Source organism: Acanthochromis polyacanthus, chromosome 11 (genome assembly GCF_021347895.1).
Source record: "Acanthochromis polyacanthus isolate Apoly-LR-REF ecotype Palm Island chromosome 11, KAUST_Apoly_ChrSc, whole genome shotgun sequence".
Lineage (NCBI taxonomy): Eukaryota > Metazoa > Chordata > Actinopteri > Pomacentridae > Acanthochromis > Acanthochromis polyacanthus.
Window position 1 is genome coordinate 15,567,947 of NC_067123.1, and position 26,732 is coordinate 15,594,678.

The 26,732-nt window shown below is 39.1% G+C and overlaps 2 protein-coding genes across 3 annotated transcripts in view; one reads left to right on the forward strand and one right to left on the reverse strand.

Annotated features, from left to right (window-relative positions):
- Positions 1-810: 810 nt before the first annotated feature.
- gtf2h4 (general transcription factor IIH, polypeptide 4) lies at positions 811-19,760 on the reverse strand. Its single transcript, XM_022211146.2, has 14 exons — positions 19,617-19,760; positions 19,199-19,317; positions 19,010-19,114; positions 16,234-16,365; positions 15,753-15,935; positions 14,858-14,966; positions 11,466-11,534; positions 11,226-11,309; positions 8,067-8,229; positions 7,555-7,685; positions 4,722-4,769; positions 4,528-4,606; positions 2,979-3,040; positions 811-1,160 (listed from the first exon to the last, which is right to left on the reverse strand). Exons 2-14 carry the CDS (start codon positions 19,315-19,317, stop codon positions 1,050-1,052), a joined length of 1,395 nt encoding a protein of 464 aa, XP_022066838.1. The 5' UTR covers positions 19,617-19,760; the 3' UTR covers positions 811-1,049.
- A 3,814-nt stretch (positions 19,761-23,574) lies between these two features.
- The window catches only part of LOC110962996 (rho guanine nucleotide exchange factor 2-like), a 40,805-nt gene continuing 37,647 nt past the window's right edge, over positions 23,575-26,732 (forward strand). For both annotated transcript variants that reach the window (XM_022211156.2, XM_022211164.2), the window contains exon 1: positions 23,575-23,820. In XM_022211156.2, coding sequence (XP_022066848.1) covers positions 23,758-23,820 — 63 coding nt within the window. In that variant the 5' untranslated portion in view covers positions 23,575-23,757. The remainder of the gene's footprint in view (positions 23,821-26,732) is intronic.

Below are 26,732 nucleotides of genomic sequence, written 5' to 3' on the forward strand. Positions count from 1 at the left end.
TTATTTAACGTGCAAATTCATTTAAAACATAGATTCAATGATTAGATAGATTCATGGAACTTTCAAGTGCACCTCAAAAAAAATCTGAACATTGAAAACAACTTTAATACTTTCCTCCATCAGTTATGCATGCTAAGTGAAAATCTCATATTTTCAGGACTCCCTCCATGCAAAGGGAAATGATTCAAGCCTTTTTTGTTTTAATTTAGCCGATTATGATTTAGAGCTGATGAAAGTCTGGACTCCACTATCTCTGAATATTGGATTATTTAATTTCAAGTTCAAATAAATTACTATTCCAACAGCATATGTGGACCTCTGGGTTAGTTCAGCACACACAGACACAGTCATAGGGGAAACTGCTGATTTGAAAGTTGTCCAGAAGACAGCCATGGACACCTTCCACAAGGAGCCGCAGAAGGTCATTGCTGAAAAAGCTGCTGGTCGGCAGAGTGCTGTATCAAAGCATATTAATAGGAAGTTGGAAGGAAAAGGAGAAGAGCAACAGGGATGAACACTGCCTTGAGAGGATTGTCAAGAAAAGCCATTTCAAGAATATAGGAGAACTTTACAAGCAGTGGACTAGCTGCTGTCAGTACACCTAGTTCCACCACAAACAGGCATCTTCAGGAAAAGATGTATAAAACTGCCATATTCCTAATACAGTCACTAAGGCAAGTCTTCATACACTTGTAAAGACATGTATGCTCCCCTCCAAAAGTATTGGAACAGTGAGGCCAGTTCCTTTATTTTTGCTGTAGACTGAAAAGATTTGAGTTTGACATCAAACGATGAATATGAGACAAGAGATCAACATTTCAGCTTTTATTCCAGGTATTTACATCCAAATCCATACATCATAGCTTTCCTGCAAACTACATAACGGATAAAGAAAGAATAAGGAAAGTTTGTTCAGTTAAATACGCTGAAGTCGACATTTTACAAAACAAATACAGTGATCTCCATTTTCTTACAAAACTGACAATAATTAACATTGGAATAAAAAAATATTGACATTATAGAAAAAGCCGTCCTCCGGTTTCTTCCTGTTACGTGTGAGACCTCTGTCGTTTCCAGAACCTCTTGACCTCACTGTGTCCCTGTGGCGTCACCACCATCACCCTGTGAGCCACGTCCTGCCAAACCAGACAGTCCAGACCCTGCACCAGAATGACTTCATTAAACAGTTGCAGGCTACAGCAATGATGGACATTCATTAGCATTTCGCCGACATATAATCCAATGAAGAGGTACACAGGTCATCTAACATAAACTGCTGTAACTGCAAAGGGGTGATGAGTTATAAAGGCCAAAGAGATTGTGGGGGGCTCTTATGCTCCAGCACTATTGCACCTACAGTATGTTTGGGAAAAGTACAGCTGATTACAGCTCGGTCTTTGAGTAATTTTAAGAACTTTATAAATTAAAGTACAGAAATCAGTAACAAAGGCAGCATCACCAAAGCAGGATTACTGGGGCAATCAATATGAGCCACACCAGACAGGTTGTATTGTGTTAATTTAGCTGTAACACCAACAGCTACTACTGCTTTAACTGACTATTTTGCATTGGTGTTTGCAATGGTAATTCTCAATTAATAGATTGAAAATTACTGTATTACAGCATAGTTACAGCCGCAGTCCCCATCTGGCTTGTGTACCTAGGTCTAGTACTGTCAAAATGTGTTAAAGTTATGCATTTAGCTCTGTGTTACAAAATTTGAATTCAATGTTATGGTGAGATATTTCAAATATAAAGTGGACTTCTCCAAAAGTAGCAACGTTGTGGTGTTCATAGCCTCAAATGTGGTGCGATGTTCTGGTATTTGTATATGTATCAGAATTAACTCCAAATGATCGGCACAACAGTTTATAGTCGTGTTACATACAAGTATTGTCCAAAATGCGTCAGCAGCCTCTTAAATTTGTACTCTACTGATTTTTCTATGAAACAAACACAACATAGTGGGTGTGTGACCACGTGGACACCTGGTTGTCCAATGTCATTGTAGCTTATTAGCTCCAGCAACATTACAAAAAAGAAAGGTTGACAGACCTGCCCAACCTAACAAGAAAAAGTTGAACAGATTTAGGCTAAAAATACAAAAATATCCTTGCACCAGGCCAAATGTCTTAATTACAAGCCAAGAAACGCCACACATGACACCTTCACAGGAATCAAATACAGACAAGATTGAGGTTTTCTTTGATTTCGTGCTGTTCCTATGAAGTTACCTTAAACAAAAACTGTTCATGAAAATATTTTTGAAAGCAAACTTATTTTCCTTTCAGTGAATAAAACCTTCACACAGCTCTTTATATGGCACAGCCATCCAAATTAGTGTCTGCTCTTTTCTTATGTGAGAGTAGGACACAGTAGGTCATGGGTAATGAGTGGTGTCACTTATCAGAGGGCTTGACAGATTTATGAAACTATATCCTAATATGTAATACATGACTTAATGATAGGCCAAAACACTAAATAACATGAATATTGACTTTTCAAAGGAGTCATTACCCAACTGGAAGCACCATGTGCATTTCTGACTGGCTGATCTTGGTGGTATACTCACGTGAAATAAAGCACACAGCTTGAATAATAAGCACCTGATTGGCTAGTGAAGTACCAGCTACACAATTTTCCTCATGCATTTGGCTGATATAACGCTTTCTTTAAGATCTTTTTGACCAAGTGCAGTCAAATATATTGTTAGCATTTCACATACAATGTCATTGTAACTGATGAATGTGAGGAGAAGAGCTACAAAACACAGTCTTCCTCCAAGATTTCCTTTTTGGAAGTAATAGTTCTGTGTGATTTAGTTGTGAAAAAATCTAAAAACACTGAGGAATTGCTCAGTCAGTAGTGAAGTACTCTTTAGAAAATACTATGAATTACTATCAATCCAATTTGATTTAACAATCCACATAATAATGATTACAAAACTCTTTAAATTGGTTAGGGAAAAAAAATCAAACCTGAGCTCTGTCTCGCAGAACTTCAAAGTCCGCCTGGGAGAGGAACTGGTTATAGAGCACTCCTGAGGAAGATATGGACACAACCGCACACAGACAAGTGAGACATGAGTTTAAAGGCCAGTGTGAGCACTCATCCTCTGTTATAGATACAAGAGCTCAGACTATGAGAGCTACAGCTTAGCTCTAATGACAGAGCTTCATCAGCTCTGCAGTAAGACCAACATCTGTCAGTCACTTTTTTTTTTTTTGCAGGAATAATGAAAACAGCCTGAAAAAACTATTTGCAGCTGCTCAGTAGAGCGTTTGGCCTTCATCACATGGAAATTTGCTTCTCCTCAATATTTTCCACAGCAAACTAATTCTTACCCTACACATTGTTGAAAAGGTTTAAAATACAGCAAATTCTCAAATAAAATTTAGTACTGACATAATGGTTAAGCTTGCCTGTGACTAACACAAACAAATAAGGCCATTCACTAATGGAGACTTGGTAAAAAACACTGAAATGCTCACTTACTACAAGTACAGTAGGTCACATGGTCATTTACAATGAACACTTTCACAACATTAATTCCACCAGTAAAACATGTCATGCTCACCACTATCCTGTCTTTTCATCATTTCTAACTCCTTCTATTTTGTCTATTTTTTTTCTTTCTGTAAATAAAACTCAGCTTCTTAAAATATTTCTAATATAAAGCCTACCAAGACAGGTAGAGATTTTGGCCATTCTTCCACTGATCGTTGTTTCATGTAAAACATGCTCATTAAAAAGAAAAAAGAAAACAACAAAAAACTGAATTGGCAGCAGTTAATTCATAAATGAAAGTAGTATTTGTAAGAAGAGAGGCCTAGTGGGTATTTCATTTTAAAAAAAATATGTTTAATACCACTAAAAAGTGCAAAAATTATTGTCAAAATAGTGCTTGTGTACATTTTGGTTTATTTTTATACTGCATTCCTTAAATATTTGCGCTATCTATTACACTGCATATTTCGTAACTGTGGGACTAATAAGGGGTTATCTTATCTTATAGATTAAACTAAACAAAATTACTGATCCTGCAGCGGGACAATTTTCGATTTATCTTACGACTCTGTTGTTAGACTGCACTGAAATTAATGATAAGATAAGATAATCCTTATTTGCTCCCCATGCCAGAAGAAATTTCACAAAGTTACAGCAGCAGTAATTTTTACAGAATAAACATATGCAGAATAACAATAATACTTATATGTACAATATGTACAAGGATGAAAATGAAAAAGAATAAAGACAGTATTAGAACACTGCAAACAACAGCGGCTTGTGGAATAAAAGTAAAAGTGCAAAAATAGCTGGGCAAATATCATGGCTTGCAGAAGAAATTTAAAATTACAGTGACGATTAAAACAAGCTGACGGGAGATTTTAACTTTGACAACAGTCCATTAAAACTGAAGCTGGGCAAACAGATGTAGCAAAACAAAATATCTGTTAAAATCTTTTAAAACTTATCAATCTATCCCAATCAGTCTAAATACAAACACTGAAAAACAAGCATGCTCACCCTCTGTGAACTGTAGTCGATCTCTCTCCAGCTCCCACAGTCTGATCTGATCTGTTATGGTTGAAGGCAGCACTGGGGTCTAAAGCAAAAGAATGCAAGATGAAGACGTTGTGCAGAATTGTTAAAGGCCAGCCAGGCAGCCCATAGTGGATTTATTAGAATTAAGTGTGAGTGGAACAGATGGGCTGCTGTACCTGTGCGAGCATGACAGGGTGAGCTCTGGTCCTGAGAAAGTGGATAATCTGCATAACACAGAACAGCAGAGACACATACATCAAAACAGAGAGATTTAACAATACGTGCAGTTTCACAGATTTTACTAATATCTACATTGGAACTATTCTCGACTTTGAACTCTTTCGGTTAAATCTTAGTAAAGCTCATTGCATCTCGCATTTCTGCAGGCAATAGATGGTGTTCTAGCTATCAGGCATATGGAGACAAATCTTGGCGACACGTCACATTTAGCTTGGAAAATCCAAACTGAATCTCCATGTAATCTCCTATCTCCATGTTAGGAGATACAGAAGAGTCAGTTTGGCATTGGGCGAATTGAATCGCGTTTCCCTCCCGGGACAGTTTGGTACGACCAATCATAGCACGGGAGGCGGGTTTTAATGCTGCGTCCTCTTCAGCGCCTGGATTACCCATAAAGATGATGCCGGAGGAGGAGGGGGGCCAAAGCGAATCTTTTTCTGGTCTCTTGGCGTTTTGGATGGCGTTAGTCATTGCCTCTTTCCACTTGACGTTTCCGACGATGAGGAGGCAGTGGATGGCTCGTTACTTTCGGCTTGTTGCCATTGTTTGTACAGAGGAAAATCCTGTTCCAAACGTGTGAGTAAATTTAAGCAACTTCTACACATAACCACCGACTTGGTTTGGCTCCGATTTAAAGTTATTCCCAACACCGCTAATCGTTCGGAAGGAGTCTTTTGTTGCGTAGCCTTTTCAAAAATAAGTGTTGTACTTGAGAGTACCCCATGTATTCGCAGATTTTTGTGACAAAAACGCCAGTAATCATTCACCGCGACGCTTTCTCGGCTGGATGCCATTGTTGTTTGGACTACATGGACTTCAAGGTCGATTTGTTTGTGCGTCACATCCGTGTTACGCTGATTGGTTCTTTCTCGTTCAAGCTGCATTCGTTAGCCCCTCCTTTTTGAAATCGTCTCGTATCATCGCAATGCCAGACTGCCTTTATTTGTATTTATATTAATACATAAATAAAGTCAGTCTGGATTTTCCAGGCAACGTCACATTGTCACATTGGTGGGCCATCAAAACATCCAAAAATCATTCACAATCATTACAATTGGGATGTGTATAACAGCATGCTATGTACGTACAGAATCAACCCTGGAAACGGAAGTGATGATGGGATAAAAGCCACAGCTCTTGTTTAATACACAAATATTTTCTGATCTGTTGTAGAGGTACAGTAATACACTGAATGGATTTCTCCTGGCTATCATCTAAAGGAGGATTTATAAACTCTTGAACCTATCATTAAGGCTTCTTGACCGTCAGTTTATCTCAATGTACTGTTGTGCTGTAGCTTTAGGCAGAGGTTTGTTAGCTGTGCGTAACCCACAACTTTGACATCAAAGCAACACATCCATCCAGAGTAAGTATTACCACTAGCTCTAATGTAATTAACATACAGCCAAGATAAAAGCAATGCTGAACAGAAGTGTAAGTTCCCTTTAGTCTCATGCCTATAAGGTATAAGGAAGTTGGATAAGAGTATTGTGCGATTTTTTACAGTATAGAAATGCACCAGTTTGGCAATTCATAAAATAAGGGTATTCATCTGCTGCCCTGAATAACATGTCTTCATTTGTACAGTTATAATATCTCAGAAGTTATTGTACAGTAAACTAAAATATTATTTACAGAGGCAGTATGTATTTCATAGTAGTGAGATTAACGTGTTGTTGGTCGATTTTCACACAAAAAAAAAGTAGTACATGCATGCAAACTTTATTAGTGTGTATTTCCTTTAAAATGCTCATGTCATGTTATATCCTTCAGATGTCAGTAGATGGTGCCATTTAGCTGTGATTCTGCTGGGAAGCAGAGTAAGTGGGTATGGTTCCACTCACAACCCAAAATCATAATACTGCTCAAAACAACCAGCTGCTGTGTTCACTCACTAAATCTGGCTTGATTTATTCCAGGTTCATAACATAATAAAGCTCTTCTGAAATTACATGAAAACTTAAGGAGAAACATTTTACAATTGTGCAAAGTGGTTGCAGTACTTTACAGTTTGTGACTCCTTTAAAATTTCATCATCAGATATTGATGCAAGCCCTAAAAGCGGATAAAGAGAACCCAGTTAAGCAAGTGAGAGATAAAAATATTATGCCTGAACATTTATCTTTAAGGAATTGATCTGACATTGAAGTGACAAAATAATGCAAACCTTAAGGACCACCAGTTAATCTGAAGGGGAAATTAGAGTGTCTTAACTGAGTGGAAATGGCCAACTAAGTAGAATAAAATAGATTATGTCTGGAGAAAGGACAATGCTATATCCCAGCATTAGTCTTATGCCATCTGTGAATCATAAAATGTTAATATCATGGTTTGGGCATGTTTTGCTTCAGATACAGCAGCTTGTCACTATACCGGTAAACTGAGGGAAAATTTCAGGACATCTGTCTGTGAACTGAATCTCAAGAGGAAGTGGGTCATGCAGCAAAACCGTGATCCACCAGATACTAAAAGCAACAGTTCGCATACTTTTGTCACTCATAGATATGTAATATTGGTTCATTTTCCTCAAGAAATAAGTGACCAAATGAAATCATTTTTTGTCACTTTATTAATTTGGTTGATTTTTAGGATTTGTGTGAAACTCATGTTTAAAATCATACTCATGCTTCAAAAATATACAAAAATCTAAAGGTTATAATTAACTTTCACAGTTGTCTGACAGTTCAACTGGGCAGGATTGCCCTTCTTATATACCTTAAACCTAATTTTAAATAGCAGTGTGATTCAGTGTGTGTAGTAGCTGAGTACCTGCTGGGCTGTGATGCCGTTGGCGATGGCCTGTTGCACAGACTCCCTTGTAAGCTGAGCCACCACTACATTGGGGAAGCGATACAGCATTTCACTGAAGAGAGCCACCAGAGCAATCTGAAGTTCTGAATCTGTGATGGGCATAAAAACACACATAAGTCGGCACAGGTTCTATGAGCTGATGCAAAGTTGTGGATCCTGTCAAAAGCTTCCTATCTTCATGCTATGTTCGAACTCCAGCTATGTACTTAACATGCAGACATGAAACTGATATCCATTTGAACGTCTCACTGTCAGAAACAATGTGAATACACACTTTCTAAAAATGTTGAAAACTTATTTGGCATCTTAGTGCTGACTACAGTGCACTTTTAGAATTTTGTTAAATGCATTATAACAGGAAAAAAAAATCACAGCAATGGTTTCATATTAATAGGAACATGGTGTAAAAATGTTTTCATCATTGTGAACATGTTGCATAAAAAAATACTGCTCCCAGTCGTCAAACATACTTGTGTAGGCGTAGATCCGATAATTGGTCTCTACCACAATGAAGCCTGCCTCTACAGGGCCAGGAGTGGAAGCCAGGTTAGAGGAGCTGGTAGAGGAGCTGGTAGTGACTCCTGCAGCCAGGGTGATTGCCAGTCTAGTGGGATAGTACCGTCTAGACTTCCTCTAATCAGAAATGATGGAAGAATTACAAAAAGGGTTACAAATTATAACTATACATATATTGATTATAACTACAAGTGCATCGCATATAATCAGAACACGGAGGGAAAGCTCAATATTTTTCATCAGACATTGCTCAAAATGAAGAACACATGTATTCTAGACTCTGGACACATAAACTGAAATATTTCAAGCCTTTGTTTTAACTTTGATGATGACAACTTACAAGGCTACAAACTCCCCCAAAATCTTATTCAAAATATTAGAATATTTCACAGAGAGTTCAGGGTTCTCATCACCTTATCAAATCAAAACACCTGCAAAGACCCTTTAAATTCTCCGTCTGGTTAAGAACACACAACCACATTCACGGGCTGAAACCTGCTGATTTGACACCTGTCCAGAAGACAATCACGAATGAATGAGATGAGCTACAAGTGTCAACATCAGAAGCACTTTACGTTGGCTAAGCAGAGAATGAACTGGACTGTTGCTAAGTGGTCCAAAGTCCTCTTTTCAGATGAAAATAAGTGATGCATTTCTTTTGGAAATCAAGAGCCAAGAGATTGGAGGAAGAGTGGAGAGCTAAGAGCCTGGTTCAAGTCCAGAGGGAAGTATCCACAGTCAGTGATGATTTTGGTGCCATGTCATCTGCTGATGTCAGTCCTCTATGTAAAATCAAGTCCAAAATCAACACAGCCACCTAGAGGCAGATTTCGGAGCTCTACATGATTCCATCTGCTGAAGTGCTTTACAGAAATGCAGATTTTGTCTTCTGGCTGAACCTGGCATCTCCCCACACTGCCAAAACCACTCAGAAAGAGTTCATGGACCATGGCATTACAGTGCTAGATTAACCAGCTACCTCACCAGATTTGAACCCCAAAGAAACTCTGTGGCATATTGTCGAGAGGAGAATGAGATACATCAGATCCAACAATAAAGAGCTGAAGGCCACTATCAAGGCAATGTGGGGTTATGAGCTGTAAGCCTACAATTTATAATTCTACAGTTTCATTTAGCAGACACTGTTATCCAAAGCGACGTACATCTGAGAAGAGATACAACACAAGCAAGGATCTAGTGAGGAGAAAACAACCTGGATAACTGAGATAAAACAAGTCCTAGTGTGATAAGATCTTGGTGCCAGCAGGCAGTGCAGGAGGTAAGAGGATTTATTTTTTCTTTTTTGCAGTCTGTCACATGCAAAGGTGTTCAGTGAAGAGCTGGGTTTCTAGTCTTTTCTTAAAGACTCAGAGGGATCCAGCAGAGTTTGGTAACTCGTTCCACCACCGGGGAACCACAGAGGAGAAGAGTCTAGCTATCGACCGGACCTGTTGTGGTGGTTGTATCAGGAGTGTTTTGTTGACTGAACATTGTGAGCGAGTGGCAGTGTAGACCTGAATGAGAGAGTTCAGGGAGGAAGGTTTGGTTTTCATTCTCTTTTGAATTTTATGTGGGCAGCAACTGGAAGCCAGTGAAGTCACCTCAATAGTGGGGTGAGGTGCTGTTTTTGACTGATTGAAAACCAAACATGCTGCTGCATTTTGGATCTTCGACAGAAGTTTGGCCGTGCATGTTGAGAGGCCTGCCAGTAAGGAGTTGCAGTACTCCATGCGTGATATTAAGACAGCCTGCACCAGGAAATGCGCTGCATGTTCAGACAGGAATGATCTGCTCTTCCTGATGTTGTACAGGGCAAATCAACACAACTGAGCAACAGAGGCCACATGAGCCTTGAGGGATAGTTGCTGATTAATCATGACACCCATGTTTCTGGGAGACTTTGTGGGTTAGAGTTGGGTTAGGTTTCTTGTTGGATAGAAGGACTGGCTAGGAAGACAAGGAGCTCATTCTTGGAGAGGCTGAGTTGAAGGTGGCGTTTTTTTTCATCCATGCCGAGATATCTGCAAGGCATGACGAGATCCGGGCAGAGACAGTGGTTGTCCGGTCTGAATGACAGGAAGAGCTGGGTATCAACAGCATAACAATGGTATGAGAAACCACGGGAGTGGATTATTGCCCCAAGTGAGGTTGTGTATACTGAGAAGAGGAGGGAACAGAGCACTGACCCTTGTGTAACCCCTGTGAATGGGCTGTGCAGCTCAGACACTTTTCTACAAGAACCTCTGAAGTATTTTCCTGAGAGGTAGGACATGAACCAGCCGGGAGGACTGATCCTGAGATGCCAACATGAATGAGTGTGGAGAGGAGGATTTAGTTGTTATAATAAAATGTTGGGTATAAAAACATGAATTCAGTTTAAAATTCCTCATTCCTGTTCAAAATGGTGAAGCATAGGGAACTCACTGAGAAACTCAAATACCAAACTGAAGCACTTTGGGACAAACAGGGCAAGACGTAAAGTGTTTTCACAGTGTGCTCAAGTATGCCTTCGACTCGACTGCAGAAACTGGAATTTACAAAATGTGCCAAGGTAGAGGCCAAAAGCGAAAGCTAAGAGATCTGGCACTTCTGTAGCATGTTGTGATTTTGGCACATGAACTGTGTATTAACCCTATCTGTCATGTTTTTGGGCAAATAAATACTGCTAGTGATATGTGAAAAAATCCTTTCTTAAGCCACTTCATACAACTGAAAGCACAGTTGCTTGAGTGTGTCTATTCGTTAATGTGACAGTTCGGTTCAGACGTGCTGTTTTGAATGGCATACAGAAACGTTGCCAGGTCCGACCTAGGAAGACTGCAAGCGCAATTTTTACGGATGAGCGGCCATTCAGACGTGTAGCTGACCCGTCAAAAGCTGCCATCAGATTAATGGAACAGACTGCATGTCTGAACGTAGCCTAATAAACCTGATTTTAGATACATCTTAAGCATGGGCTGACCTCAACGAAAACAAATACAATCCACATAGTAAGCTAGTCTGAAGTCCAAATTTAAGGACCAAAGTACAGTTTTGCGTATGCCATCACTATGCTGGTACTGCAGTGACCCAGCTAACAGTATTTAAAGTGCTAGTGGGTCTTGGTGCCTCACCTTCCTCTGGAACACCAGCCCAAACTCTCGTAGGTGCTGCAGAAAGGTGAGTAATGACTCACTCATACCCTCCACTGAGTAATCCTGAAACACATAAACAGCACATGACCAACAGCATTACAGGAACACAAATTAAAAGAGAATTTTAAAGCCCCACCCTCTGCATTATGAACACTGCATAGTGTTATGCTGCACACACTACTCTGAAAATTAAAGAACGCCTTACTGCTGTGCACTCACTCTGCCAAGAGTAGAGAAGCTGAGCTGGAATAAGAATGACAAGATCTCTACCAGGTCCATCCCTCGGGACTGAAAGAGACAAAGTATAAAATGTACGTAATAGTACCAGCTGTGACCAAAATCATCATCAAACATTATACTTTTATTATATTTTTCAACTTTAAACAGAGCACTGCCTTCACTGTCATGTTGTGCTGTATCAATGCCTACATAATACATCCAAAATAAGACATGCCCTTATTTACAGTGCTTCTCCTTGACGCAAAAATAGAAATGAAATTGTATCAAAACATTTTTTCCAAATATGAAACAACAGACTTGTTTTCATTAGATGTTGTGCAATATGCTCACATACAATAAAACACTCTTGCTATGGATATTTAGGTTGACATGATATGTAGCGTTAGCAGTGTTATACGCCATGGTCTTCATACGTTTATTGTGCTGGAATGTTGGCACTTTTTCAGATATTCGAACAGATAAGTTGTGTCACTTTAATACAGACACAAGTGTCAATAACTCTTTGATTATCCTTTGTTTTTGCATAACATTACTTAGATGCCATATATGAATATAAATAATAGCTAATGCTTGTCACCTTCTGCTGCAGATGGTTGTTTTTGCCCGTTTATGCTGTGCTACTCTGCTGCTACTCTAGTTGGAGCTGCAACATCAAAGACAAAGACTGCTCCTGGAGTGTGTACGCAGTACCGTGACAGTTTCCTTAAAGCAAAGCCCAAATATTTTGATTGCTCGATCATGGCTAGCTTTTAGTTTAGGAGGCGCTTAATCTGATGTGCACAGGAGTTTTCTATGAGTAGGGCATTTTCAGTGACAGTGTCATAGTTGAGCATGATTATAGACTTAGGAGAAGGCAAAATTACGATCAGAATTATTATTCCATTAAATAACCCAAAAATGTAAACAGACATTTTCAACTAAAAGTGAGTTTTTCAACACCAGCCAATATATAATAGATACATTTAGTCTTTAGGCAAAAACATGTTGAATGGATGTACACTCCAGAAAGTTTCACGAACATCTTGAGTCCCTCCTGACAGTGCAGATTCATGACCATGATTGTTGTCATTGTTGCTGGACCACCTGGTTTCCCAAAAATTCACACCTTGAGGCATGTGAGTCCTGGGTCATCTTTGGGCCATTAGCCATGTGACCGGGAGTGGCTACAAAAATCTGAAACTCCCCATTAGTCAGAACTGAAGAAGCCTCTTGGATGAGAGGTGAAACATCTTCAAGAATCTACAAGAAAAGTTCAGTAGACTTCAAATGAACCTTGGACACAGACATACAGTCTCAAACAGGTTCTGGAAAACTGTGAAATGACTCAGGGAATGGGGTGCAGGACTTGGCCCAATTTGTTGTCAAGCTGCTGATCAACTCGGGATTTAAGCTGCTGTGGGAGGGAACACTGAGGATCTTCCTGAACCTGTGTGATGTGTCCTCTGAGGAGAAGATTCAGATTCAGATAAACTTTATTTATCCCCGAGGGGCAATTAAGGAGAAGACAGGGACTGGGGGGTTGGGGAAAAGCTTGTATATGTCTACATGTGATTTTAAGATCAGGAGGGCTTATAACTGTGCCCATGATATTTAGGGATATTGCTCCAGGAATATAGAATGCTGGGGCCCATTTTAATTAAAGTCAGACTTACTCAGCAGTAAGTCAAACACAGTCCTTTAGTCATTGATCATCATGGTAGGATCCCAGTGTGTAGTTATGGGATTAAGTGTGTGCAATGTGATGATATTAGGATTGATTCCATGTCTTTTCAAATCACGTGCTCCTGCTGGTTTCAACACACTGTGATCCTCAGCTTGTGCTGGAGCAGTTTGACTTGCTACAACAGATTACTCCCAAAAAAGATGTTTCCTTCAATCAGGTGGGACTAATGATGTCATCAAATAAAACACAATTACATGCTAGCCCTGCAACTAAGGATAAAGTTTGATTGTATTTATATATATTTTTTCATTTGTTCACTGCTTTGTGTGTATTCACAAATCTAATTCCTGAGGATAGGGATCTAAATGCTGTCACAGCACTTTCATATTCCAGTTCTGATGGGCAAATAAAATAGTATGGTTCCTGACCAGAAAAGTAATGAAGCCAAAAACATGTTGTTAGGCAGTCCTGTTGCTGGGTTAATGTGTACTTCCGTGTCAGTGTCAGAATGTTGAGTCTCTTTAATTTTTATTACAATTGTGTTTCTTTTAACACATCAGTATCTCTAGGTGATGATAATCAGCATATGTCAGATAGGCTGTACAAAATCTGTCTACGGTTTACCAGCAGTATCATACAACTACAGTATAGGGGCTCTACTATAATAAGGGCTACTTTTTCTTTTGTTATTAATATTATTACAAACCCTTAAACTATTCTGTCCCACAGCAAAATCAAGTAACAGAAACTAACTCATTGGGACTTTCTTAAAACAAATATTTACACAATCTCTCTACATGCCTGATTTAGCCTACATAAAATGATTTTAGTGCTTATTATTAGTGATCAAGTGTCCTCAAAAAAAGAGGACATATCCTCCACAGAGACCTCCTTAATGGAGGGTCTGGCATATGTTGCTAGGTAACTGACAACAAAAATGGTAGGTGAATGAAAACCTCTGTCAGACAGTCTCTGAAGAGTTACGCTTCAGTTCTACAAATGTATAATTACACTCCTGATGATAAAAATGTTGCAGTCATGTGTATTCCACTGCACAGCTATTGCTTTTATATGAATCTCAACATTTCTCAGTCTGCTCATGTCCTCTGTTTGACAAAAGTGGAGCATGACCAAATAGTTAGATATTATATGCAAATGGGGCTAAACACAACAAGAGAATTAAGAGTCCTTGGGTCAGTGGAAGTCCTGTTTAAAGTCTGTTCCTACTTTACTGGCAAATTATGGGTTATTCAGAGCTGACAGAATGAAAAGGACAGAGATTAATTTGCCCGTTGCTGTACAAACGTTTCTCAGTTAGAAATAATTTGTTAACACTGCAGCTCAATTGCTGTTCACAGTTAACTAGGTTCAATTTGTCCTCTTTTATTTGTATTCATTCCAATTCCAGCAACAGACATTAAATTCCAGACATAGCACACTGATCAAGCTTAACAAGCCATTAGGTAGAATATATTAAGCAGAAGTCTAGGAAGCAGATTTTTGTGACCCAAAAGGTAGCAGGCTGTTATTCAAGCTAATGTCTTTGCAGCTTTTGTCACTGATTAGTGCCCTATCAGCCTAATGATGTGATAATCAGAGTAATGGCAGTCGATAGACTCTAGAGACTTTCATGATACTAGATTGATAGTCATTAGTTTAATCACAATTAATCAGAATCAAATCAAAGTAGCAAATGACACACATTCACCTGAGCAGTTTTGAGGTATTGCAGGGTGAAGTACCACAGCTGAGAGGCCGTGTCCAGTAAGAGGAACTGGAAACCAGCTGAGGTGATGTAGGGTGCCTCTCCTGCCTCACTGACAATCAGAAATGTTCACAGGACAACATGAGGGACAGTGCAAATCTGTAACAACATAATAATTCAACCTATAGCTTAAGTTCACAAAGCACTGTCCACACTCATTTACATTCCTCTTTGATGATTCTCCTTGTGATGGGTTCTGCCCGTGCAAACATGCAGAGTACTTGCTTGGATGTGCTACAGAATATTCTGATGGTATATATCTATATCTATCTAGATCCATATTATCAATGATCAATCAGCGATCAATCATGTAACAGAATTTAACTACTTAAAAAGTGTATATATTTGCATGGATCTAGGGGAATAACGTTAGTATGCAAGGTTAAACTTTAAATTTTGTAGGTTGCTGTTACATTAGAAAAAGTTCCATTTGCTATAAATCAGATTTAGGGTAACCTTTTTATGTTGAAAAGTTACACATTTTGGAAAATAGTTAAAATAAATCTAATCTATGTATTTCTTGTCTAAATAATGTACATTCCTACAGTAAACATCTGAATTAAAACACATTTTGAAATCACATTTTCAGGAGGTACAGTTCAATGTACTGGTGCGAGTAAGATCCCTGTAATACTCTACATACATCATCAAGTAGGGAGGATGCAGATTATTTGCATTACACCTGTGAGCTTTATCCTCAGTATTATTACACAGTCTTAACTTAGCATCATGTCATGGGAGCTGTTCATGTAAATCATATTTAAATACTTAATACAGAGTTCCTAGTTTCATACACAACAGATGGGGGACTGTTAAAGTGAGCTTAATACTACTTTACCTTTTCATGAGGCCTGCTTGAACTAACAGATGAGCCAGGTCCTGGCTGACAGCACTAGGAGAACCCACCATGAATTGCAGGATGACCTCCCATCGTTCCATAGCATAGCGGTCAAGACTCTCAATGTCTCGTGCATGGCGGTCAGGACCAAGAGTGCTCCCCTCCTCAGCCCATGCTGTGCCTCTGTGTGTGGACACCACACTGATTGGTACATTTCATTTACACTGTAAATGTGAGGTTTAAAAATGTTGGCCTACCATGTCTTGGATGGTTGAAAGAAAGGAAACCCAAGTAGGTAGAGGCTGTGTTTGTTTAACTACAAGAATTTTACAAACTATTTAATTTTAAACAGCACGTTACCTCAACATTTCTATCAGCACAGAGTTGTGTAGTTACATTATCACTGCAGAATGATAAAAGGAGAGAGAGAGAATTGCTGCCACCCTGTGGCTTAACACAGTGATGACTAAAGATGACATACCCGCCAAGCAGAGCTGTCCTCAGATTGTCTTTGAACACTGGATTTAAAATGTATCCCTGGAGACCCCCCTGCAGCTGTTGACTATGCCAAAGGCGGAGTCCTGCCAACACTGAAACACATTCATCATGATCCCTGCAGCAAGAAGCCAAAGACAAAAACACAAACAATGAACAAAACTTACTACTGTTCTGAAATGAGCAGTCTCCTGTTTTTCTCCCACCAAATCTCCAACAAGCCTAACAAAGGACGTTTGTTACCTGTATTACCAACCATTTTACCAAAACAGTGTTTAAGAGGAGTTTTTCCAGTGTAAGAATAGATTTCTGGTGGTGACTGTGCTACCAACGAAAAGAGTCATGATATCTGAGAGAGTCATCATTAAAAGACTTACACAGCAAATGCAGTAACCAACAGTTGCCAGACCAGGTGCCAGGCTGTTCACTCCTGGGTCCTGATATATTTGGGAAGTGAAGGCAGACCCATATGGTCCGATCCCACAGAAGAGCTAGTGTAACACTAAGTGCTAAACACCTTAACATCAGCTATTGTGAAAAGGTGTCAGAGCACACGGCACATTGTAGCTGTATTTGGGTCAGAATGCCCGTGCTGACTGCTGTCCACCACCTACAATGTGCATGTGATCATCAGAGCTGGATCATGGAGCAAAGGAAGAAGGTGCCTGGTCTGGTGTATGACATAGTTCTTATGTTGTATTTATGGCCAGGTGAATGTGGATATTACTTTGACATGTAAAACTTAAATAAACATTGGTAGAGACCAGAACCACTCCTTCATAGCAGCGGTGTTCTCTGATAGCTCTTTCTCTTTCAGCAGGACAATGGTTCCTGCAACACTGTAAATGGAAAGAGGAACATGAAAAAGAGTTCAGGGTGTTGACTCGGCCTCCATATTCTCCAGATCTAAATCCAAACGAGCATCTGTGGAATGTGCTGGAAAAAAAAGGTTCAATCCATGGAAGCTCAACCTCACTACTTCAAGGACTTTAAGGATGCCTGATACTACAGGACAGCTTCACAGGTCTGTGGAGTCTGCACTTTGATAGGTCAGAGCTATGTTGTTGTCAGATTTTGAGAAGAAGAAGAAGAGAAGAAGTGTTAAAGCTAGGAAAATAGGATGTTTAAATCAGACTCAAGTACAAACAATGATGAAACTGGAAAACATGACTTATAAACTGAATTCATGTAGAACAATCCTGTGTAAACTGCAACCCAACGGAAACCCATATAAGAAGACAAAGTCTGGAGTTCTCTATCCTGATTGGGTTTTAAGATGGATGGGTTGTGGTTTTCCAGACAAAGAAGGAGAGTTTAGAAAAACATTTACAGAAGTATAGAAGACGAGGTAAAGCTTTGTGTAGTCAGTTAAACTCTCAAGATTTTGCTTATGTTGGTTCTTACTGCCTCTGTATTGAATAAACACTATTTATATCAGACTCTGAAGACTGTTTGAAGACTCCTTGAAAACTTTTGTGAAGACTCTATTATTTGATCCAGAACTCACCTTTTGACTTCATGTTTGGCAAAGCTGCTTGATCATCACTGGCCTTTAGCAGGCAGACTGAGTCACAATTTCACTGACATGAGAAGGGCCGGCACAATGTTAAATTTTGCTAGTACCTTTTAGTGGGGAAAAAAAATGAACGAAAAAAAATACAACTTGTCAAGCAAAGAGCATCTAAAAGGTAGTCCAAAAAAAAAGAAAAAAGAAATGTGTGCAACACTGATATTCTGAATGCCAAGGAGGATTACGCCTGTCATCAGCAATAAAAGCAGACAATGCAACTGGTCACGCGAAGTACTGAAAAATGATTTTAATCTTAGTAAGAAAGTTTTACAGACTTTTCATGCACTGAATTCCCAATGTGGGGATTGTATTTTTGATAATAAAAAAATCTAAACTGTTTTCAATTTAACAAAAGAGCAAATACCCTGCTACTCCACCTAGAAACAATCTGATTACTGTAAGGTGATACAAATGTGAAGATTTAAGTGACACTGCACAGAAGTGTATTCCTGTTGTATACTGTCAAGATCAACTTGAAGTGGAGTACTAGACTGCCTTAGGATAAGATAAGATCTACTTTATTCATCACAAACAAAATTATTTAGGAAATTATTAAATTATGCTCCTCTGACATACGTTGAACAACAATGCAAAACCGCATTTTTTCAATATAGGAGCTTTGCTACGATTTTAAGTGAAGTCCTCAAATGTCAATAAGTTTAATTGTATTCAGAAAACACTTGGCTGGGTCAGGATGAACATGACCTGTCGAGCATTCGAACAGTGTGTTATTCTGGATCAGCTAGACTACATTTAAAGAACAACACCAAGTACCTCTGGCTGACAACACAGGCACTGTCAATGATTTTTGTAATGCAAGACACCAGAAATCAATTCACTAGATGTGAAGCATAAAAAGTTAACTTGGGAGAGAGAGAACCCTGACATCAGGTCAGTAATCATCAGAACACAACCAGATTTCAGGCAGCACATTTTGCTTTAGAGGAAAAAGCAGAATTGGCTTCTCCTTAAGTCATGGACTCATAACTTAGTGAATAATAGTTTCTACCATCACAGCCTCTCAGGAGGCTGTCTGTCTCGAATAATAAACTTTTTTTTTAATGACTTTAAAGCAAAAATCAACAAGTCAATAGTAAACATCATACACTGTGGTATAGGGAAACAAACAGAATGGTCTGCCAAATTTACAGTGTTGGTAGGAGCACAAGACAGGACAAGTTAAATGACTCACTTCTGACTGTCTTTTTTCACCCACAATGCCACGGCTGCTTGGGGAAGAGGCTGATCCAGGAACAGCATGCGCATCACATAATTCTTGGCCAGAGAGGGGAGCTCCCTGTGGAATATTAAATAAAGTATAAAATGACACCGTCCATGTTAGCATCATAGCCATCAGAACAGTACGTTGCAGCCATTATACCTGTAGACAGCCAGACATGTTGCTGGATGGTTGTACAGTCTGTCCAAAATCTCTGGACTCAGTTCTCTCAGGTATTCATGCAGATTCTTACACTGCAGCTGGACACGTAGCTTCATCATCTACGGATGGAAACAAAGATAGGCTTAGTGGACACAGAAACGACGAGTCTCCACATTTTATCCGATTGTTGTTCTGGTACTCCCTTCAAAGACACAGGGAGCCATCTGTCTGTAGTGTGGGAATCCTGTGGATTCATAGTTTTTATTCAGGGCGAGCATATTCAATAGGTGGAACATTCATTACAACATGACAACAGTTCGTTACGAAATTAAGTGTTTTAACGTTCAAATTACATTCAGGTCAGCCTCTAACAGAGCACCGTTAGAAGATAAATCACATCAAATAAAACGTATTTTACCGTGAAGACAAAATATCGACGACTCCCTGATAATGTAAAACTATTTTGTACAAAATAACTTCATCGTGAATGCTCGGCACTTTTTTGTCGTTTAAGTGGCCATGTTTCCAGGTCATGTGACCTTAATGCTCACGTCCTTATTGGTCGCTTTCTTCTTCTGTGATTTTAAAATGTGATGAGAAGATGATCGGTCGCCACCTACTGTGCTAAATTTGGAATGTCTGTACCATACACTGTATAATCTGGACATCTGTTTTTTCTTTATTTTTGCTACTTTCTACATTTTAGATACATACCAAAGACATCAAAGCTATAAAGCAAGATATATGGAATTATGTAAGAAACAAACAATTGTGAAATAACTCTAAATATGTTTTATATTTTACATTCCTCAAAGCAGCCACCCTTTGCTTTATTAGTGTTTTACACACTCTTGACCTTCTCTCACTGAGCTTCATGAAGTAGTTACCTGAAATGGTTTTCACTTCACAGGTGTGCCTTGTTAAGGTTCATTTGTAGAATTTCTTGCCTTCTTACTGGGGTTGGGACCAGCAGTTGTGTTGTGCAGAAGTCAAGTGGTACACAGCTGACAGCCCTATTTGACAACTGTTTGAATCCATATTATGGCCAGAACTAATCAGATAAGTAAAGAGAAACAACAGTCCATCATGACTTGTAGAACTGAAAGTCAGTCTGTCCAGAAAACTGCAAAAACTTTGAATGTAGTATCCCCAAGCACAGTCACAAAAACCATCAAGTGCTATGACAAAACTGGCTCACATGAGGACCGCTACAGGAAAGGATGACCAAGAGTCACCTCTGCTGCTGAGGATAAGTGCATCCGAGTCTCCAGCCTCAGAAATGGCAAGTTAACAACACCTCAGATTAGAGCCCAGATAAATGCCACACAGATTTCAAGTAGCAGACATATCTCTACATCAACTGTTCAGAGGACACTGCACAACCAGGCCTTTATGATCAAGGAGCAACTGAGAAACCACTACTCAAAGAAAAGCAACAAGCAGAACAGAATTGTTTTGGCCAATCAAAACAAAGAATGGACATTAGAGCAGTGGAAATCTATGCTTTGGTCTGGTGAGTCCAAATTAGAGATCTTTGGTTCCACCTGCCGTGTCTTTGTGCAACGCAGAAAAGGTGAACAGATGTTGTCTACATGCATGGTTTCCACCGTGAAGCATGGAAGAGGAGGTGTGATGGTGTGAGGGTGCTTTGCTGGTGGCACTGTTGGGGATTTATTAAGAATTGAAGGCATGTGCAGCAACATGCCATCCTATCTGGTTTGCGTTTAGTTGGACCATCATTCATTTTTTAACAGGACAATGAACCCAAACACACCTCCAGGCTGTGTAAGGGATATTTGACCAAGAAGGAGGTGATGGAGTGCTGCGTCAGATGACCTGGCCTCCACATTCACCTGACCTAAACCCAGGATGGTTTAGGATGAGATGGACTGCAGAGTGAAGGCAACAGGGCCAATAAGTGTTTTGCATCTCTGGGAACTCCTTTACAACCATTTCAGGTGGCTACCTCACGAAGCTCATCGAGAGAATTCCAAGAGTGTGCAGAGCAGTAATCAAAGCAAAGGATGGCTATTTTGAAGAATCTAAAACATACAACATGGTTTGACGTATTTCACACGTTTCTGTTTACTACATAATTCCATGTGTTTATTCATCGTTCTGATGCCTTCCGGAAGAAATTGGTAGTATACATATCCACAAACTGATAAAAGAAATAGGAGATAAATAGATTTTCAATACAAAATGCTAAAATTAAACTAAAAATTAAGTGCTAAAGTAGTAAAGGGCTTCAAAAAACTAATATGTACAAACAAACACACATCTTTAAAGATTATGAATTTCTCTAAAAAAATTAGGCCAAATTTATAAAAATTTGAATGAGACGTCTTTAAATTATTCCTTGAAGACTATTCAGGTTACTTCATTGTGGCTATTGGAGTACTGTCTCCTAGCCCTAACCCTAACCCTAAGCCTCCTCCACCCCAGATCCCCAGATCAAAGTCGCCTCCACCCACAAAATACTCAAGCTATAACCTTGCTTGTTTGTAGGTAGGTCTGTTTCACATTTGCAGTATATTTTTGAGAGTTTTTTTTTTCTATTTGTGGAACATGGCTTATAGTAAAAGATCATACATTTAGACATTGTCATTCTGTTCACACAAATATCAGTGAGTCAAATGTAGCTCTACAGTATGTACCATCTCACAGTGACATTGCTAACATGCAGAAGCTGATTTAAGACTGATGCATTTTGCAGGTATTAGGTAATAAATCAAAGTTCTGACATGTTAACATGTTGACTAGCTGGTGGCGCTGACAGAAAAATGACAGGGTTATTGCTATTATTACAATTCATCATGAGAGCGACATGAATGTCTGAAACAAGTTTCAAAGTAATTGATCCAATCAAAATAGATAAATATGGTAAAGGTTAAGGAATCACCAAAATCAACTGTGATTGTCGATAGAATATCATTGGCAATTTAAGTGGCATACATTCAAATATTTCTTAGAATTAACCTACTGATGGTATTACACTAAAAACAAACAAACAAACAAATGAACAAACAAATGAACAAACAAACAAACATCATGGAAATCCATCCAGTAGTTGCTGAAACATGTCATCAATCTTCAAAAACAAAGCCTGCTGGTGGTGCTAGAGAGTAAGCCAGATAACCACCACAGTAAAATTTATTAAAGGGAGAAAGCCTCATGTTGCTAACATGGAAAAAATGTATATTTCAGGAAAACATCTCTAGTGTGCTGCTGTTGTCTTCTGGTTGTCTTATAACAGTGTGGATTAAGACTACACTGTATGGCACTGTGTCGAAACATTTCCGCTGTGCTGGCAGGCCTCCTTCCTTTCTCACAGAGGAAATTACATGCACTCTTGCTCAAGCAAAGACACACTAGCACACAAACACAGTAAAGATGTCTGATTTTGGAGCTGAGTAGCACTATTGGCCTTTTTTTTTTAGGAGATTAGTACTTTTGCCAGATTAATGTTCATTCATATATTCCTGTTTTTGGTCTGTTTGTCTGTTTTTGTGTTTTTTGGTCAGCTTTGCTTCTGTACACTACCTCCACATGTCTTCTGTACAACCTCTCAAGAGCTTAAGCTCTGTGAGGCTACACCATTCCAGAATCTGTCATTTCACTCTGTGGTGATGTTACAAAGTTGTCCTGATTTTAATTTGATGCCTACTATGTCAGTTGGTTCAAAAGTCAAAGATTTAATCAAATATTTATATATATTATTATGATGCCGTATGTTTTACTCCAAAAGTAGCCTTGACAAATATTGGACTGAATTCATAGGATCCCCTGGACCTCCACAGCCCACCCCAATACATTATGTAAAATTTATTTCAATATATTGTTTAAAAAAGGCAATGTATCACATGATGCAAGTATTATACCAAACCTTCTAATCTATCAATATGCATATTGCTAAAGTCATTTCTCTTGTAAAAGACCATGTTTAATGAACATACTTGCAAAAACATTCTGATATTTGTGTGATGCTTTGAGTTTCTGTCATAGTTATTGCAAACGTCATGCTCTCTAACATAATGCATGAAAGTTTTGATAAACTGACAAGCAACCAGCCCTAATTTAATTTTCTTGTCTCACTCTCACTGTGAACAGCTACTGTAAAATTAAAATTTAAACAATTTGTTAATGGTTTCACATTGGGATGAAACAAAGAGCAAATAACAGTCAGTAGCATGCACAGAAAGATAGAAAGATTATCTCTGTGTGTGTGTGTGTGTGTGTGTGTGTGTGTGTGTGTGTGTGTGTGTGTGTGTGTGTGTGTGTGTGTGTGTGTGTGTGTGTGTGTGTGTGTGTCTGCGCCCACACGCGTGCATGTGCGTGTGCGTGGGTGAGGGGGCGGTGATGATTCAGAAGTCAGATTTCTCACAGGAACAGTCACTTCACTAGAAGCAGAAGCACATTGCAGTTGGCCAGTAAGGAAACATTTTTAGTTTTTTTGTCTTTGATAGGGAGCTGACGGATCTCTAGAGAAGCATTGATATTAGAAATTTATTATTCTCACTTGCTGACTGCCTTTTAAATTTGTTGTGAAAACATACGCAATGTCAAGAGTTGCCAATCTGTCGAAACTGCGGCAAGAGAGGATGAGGGAGATCAACCTGCGGGTGAGTTGGCATGATGTTCCTCTTTTAGTTTAACAGAAATATTGTTTTTAAATAATAAAATCAGGCTGTATACAACACAGTATGTAAAGCAATTTTTTTTTGTTAGAATGGCCTGCTTCACTGAAAATGGAAAAGGATAAGATAAATTTACTAATTATTCATTGAAGATATGCATCACTATCACATTGCACTATCTTCATTTCCTTCTTTTCCTATCCCCTACTTCTATATCGCTCATTACTTGTTTTAGTCCTGCAGTCATGAAACATTTCCATAATGTGACATAAGACCTACTCTCGAAGACAGGAGCACAGGCCTCTCAGGCCATGGGTCCTTAAACGTCTGTATTGGTTGCATATCACTTTTAATCTAGTCGTACAGAATAAGTCTGCATGCATTTGTGAATGTAGGTGGTGGTGTGTATGTTTGCCTGTACACAGTGTGCTTGCTCACTGGATACTGTTGCCATAGAAATGGCTGTGACTGTGTGTGTGCTATTGCTGATTTCTTTGAGAATGTTGTAGGCCTGAAAATGTGTATAAATAAGTATACAGAAAGGCAGCCAGGGCCAGATCTACTCAGGCTTTTGCACCAGTCCTCCAGGTGCAAATATCAGGTATTCTCATTTACAATGTGCATTTCTGTTTCTACAGAAGAACCACACAAAAAATAGGTTGAGACATGTTAATGCTGGTTGATTATGTAATTGCCTGAGGTGACACATTTTGCATTTCCTGGAAGCCATTAGCCACACACCAATGCCACACTCCACCTGCTGCGCCCTTGACCTTTTGATTGACCTAATCTTCCCATTTCTCTCTGTTATTTAATGTTATTAGTAGTGTGTGTTTATTGATAAGAGTTCAGCTGCAACTAAGATTCCAGTTCACTATAATTAGCTCACTGTAATATAATTTTGTTTGCTAAATAGACATACAGTTCTGAACAAAGGATTGCATACACTTGTAAAGACCATGCATATCATAGCAGTCTTGAGTTTGCAATCAGTCTTTCCATGATGGAATCATTGAAACTCATATGTCTTTGTCACAAAAAAACAAGCATGCATTTTGGTACTTACGTAGATTTATTACTCCACCAAGGAACCGGGCAGATATATGTGAGAATTGGCATAGGTTGGTCCTCCTGTTAATCTGTTTGTCTTTCTGTGAGCAACATTACTAAAAAAACGGACTAACGGATTTGAATGAAGTGACGTGGCTTATAGCCTGGATCCATAAATTTGTTAAAGATTTCTGTATCATTGCGAGATAGCGTCATGGTGTCACTGTAACTATGATATAGATATAATAATTCTAATACAAATCAGCCGCTGCGGTCTTATCAGGACTTATCTGTTGGAAATTGTACAATGACAGAGCAGCCTTGGCAGAGTACTGTGCTCTCTGACTGCTTTTCTTGTCATCAGTCCTGTGGAAATGCGAAGACATACAGCAGAAATATACAGTGTGGTGAACAAGTTTTTTTTTGTTGTTGTCTTCTATTGTTACGTATTTCTTACACTTAAATTTTCCAGACCATCAACTTAATATTTATACTGGTATTTATTTGATATTAGACAGAGTTAATCCACACAGCACAAAAGGCATTTTTCTCACACTTTTCTCTGTAGAATAGTTTTAATTCAGCCACATTAGATGGTTTTCAAGAATAAACTGCCTTTTTAAAGTCTTGCTTCAGCATCTCATTTGGATTCAAGTCCTGGCTTTGACTCGGCCACTCCAGAATGTTAATTTTGTTCTTTTTGAACAATTTAGAGGTGGATGTGCTTGTGTTCTTTGGGTCATTGTCATTCTTTTTGTCGCTTTTGAAAAAGTGTTGGTAAGCCGGCCACTCCTGGGAAGGTTCCCCATTGTTCCATGTTTCTCCATTTGTGGATAATGTCTCTCACTGTGGTTCTCTGGAGTCTCAGAGCCTTAACAAAGACTTCCAGATGGATAAATGTCAATGGCATTTATCAGCCATTGGTTCACTTATGTTCATAATTCTCTTTAGAACATGGCATCATGTGCTGCTTTTTGAGACCCTTTAACTACTTCACGCTGTCAGACAAGTTCTATTTGGTGATGTTGAGATTCAACAAGCCTGGTAGTAATCATATGTAGGTGTGGCTGGTGAAATTAAACCCAATCACCAAATGGTTAAGGTCATTTGGTAGATTAATGGCTATTGGGGTAATTACTTTTTCACATAGAGCAACGTGGGTCTGGACAAAAAGTTTCCTTCAATAAATGAAATCATTTTCTCTCCCGACTGCCACCAGATTGGCCAACTAGTTATTTTTTTCTTGCAGTAAACTGACAATCTTTTATCACTCCATTTTCTATTCCTCCATCCACAAATATCTCTCAGAACAGCAACTCACAGGTCTCATTGGTTTTAGCATTCCTACAGTCGAACCAAACACCCCCTAAACATTCTCCAGTCTCAGCCCACATATGTTGATAAATTCTTATTGGTAAGCCAAACTACTTCTCCCCTCCCTCTACCAAGCTCAACCAAGAGCAATTGATAGCCATTAAGGTGCTCTTATCAAAGCCCCAGTTCAGTAAAAAAACAAAACAAAAAAAAGTCACAGCAACTACTCTCATCCTCAAATTAGGCATGTGCTTCGGAGGCACAGCCTTTATCAGCATCACATCCAGTTCCTCTAATACAGTCTGTCTTCAGCAGTTCAATCACACACTTATCGGGGGTGCCTTGACCCCCGATAAGCCTTGAGGTTCAACTCTATCATGCCACATAGGCAGATCATGCATTGAAGTATGGGGAAACGCGTGCAAAACATATACTCAGTCAATTTTCATTTTGCAGAAAATAGGGCTGGACCCGAATATCCCGAATATCCGAATATTTGTTCGCTACGGCGGATATTAATTTTGGTACCCGAA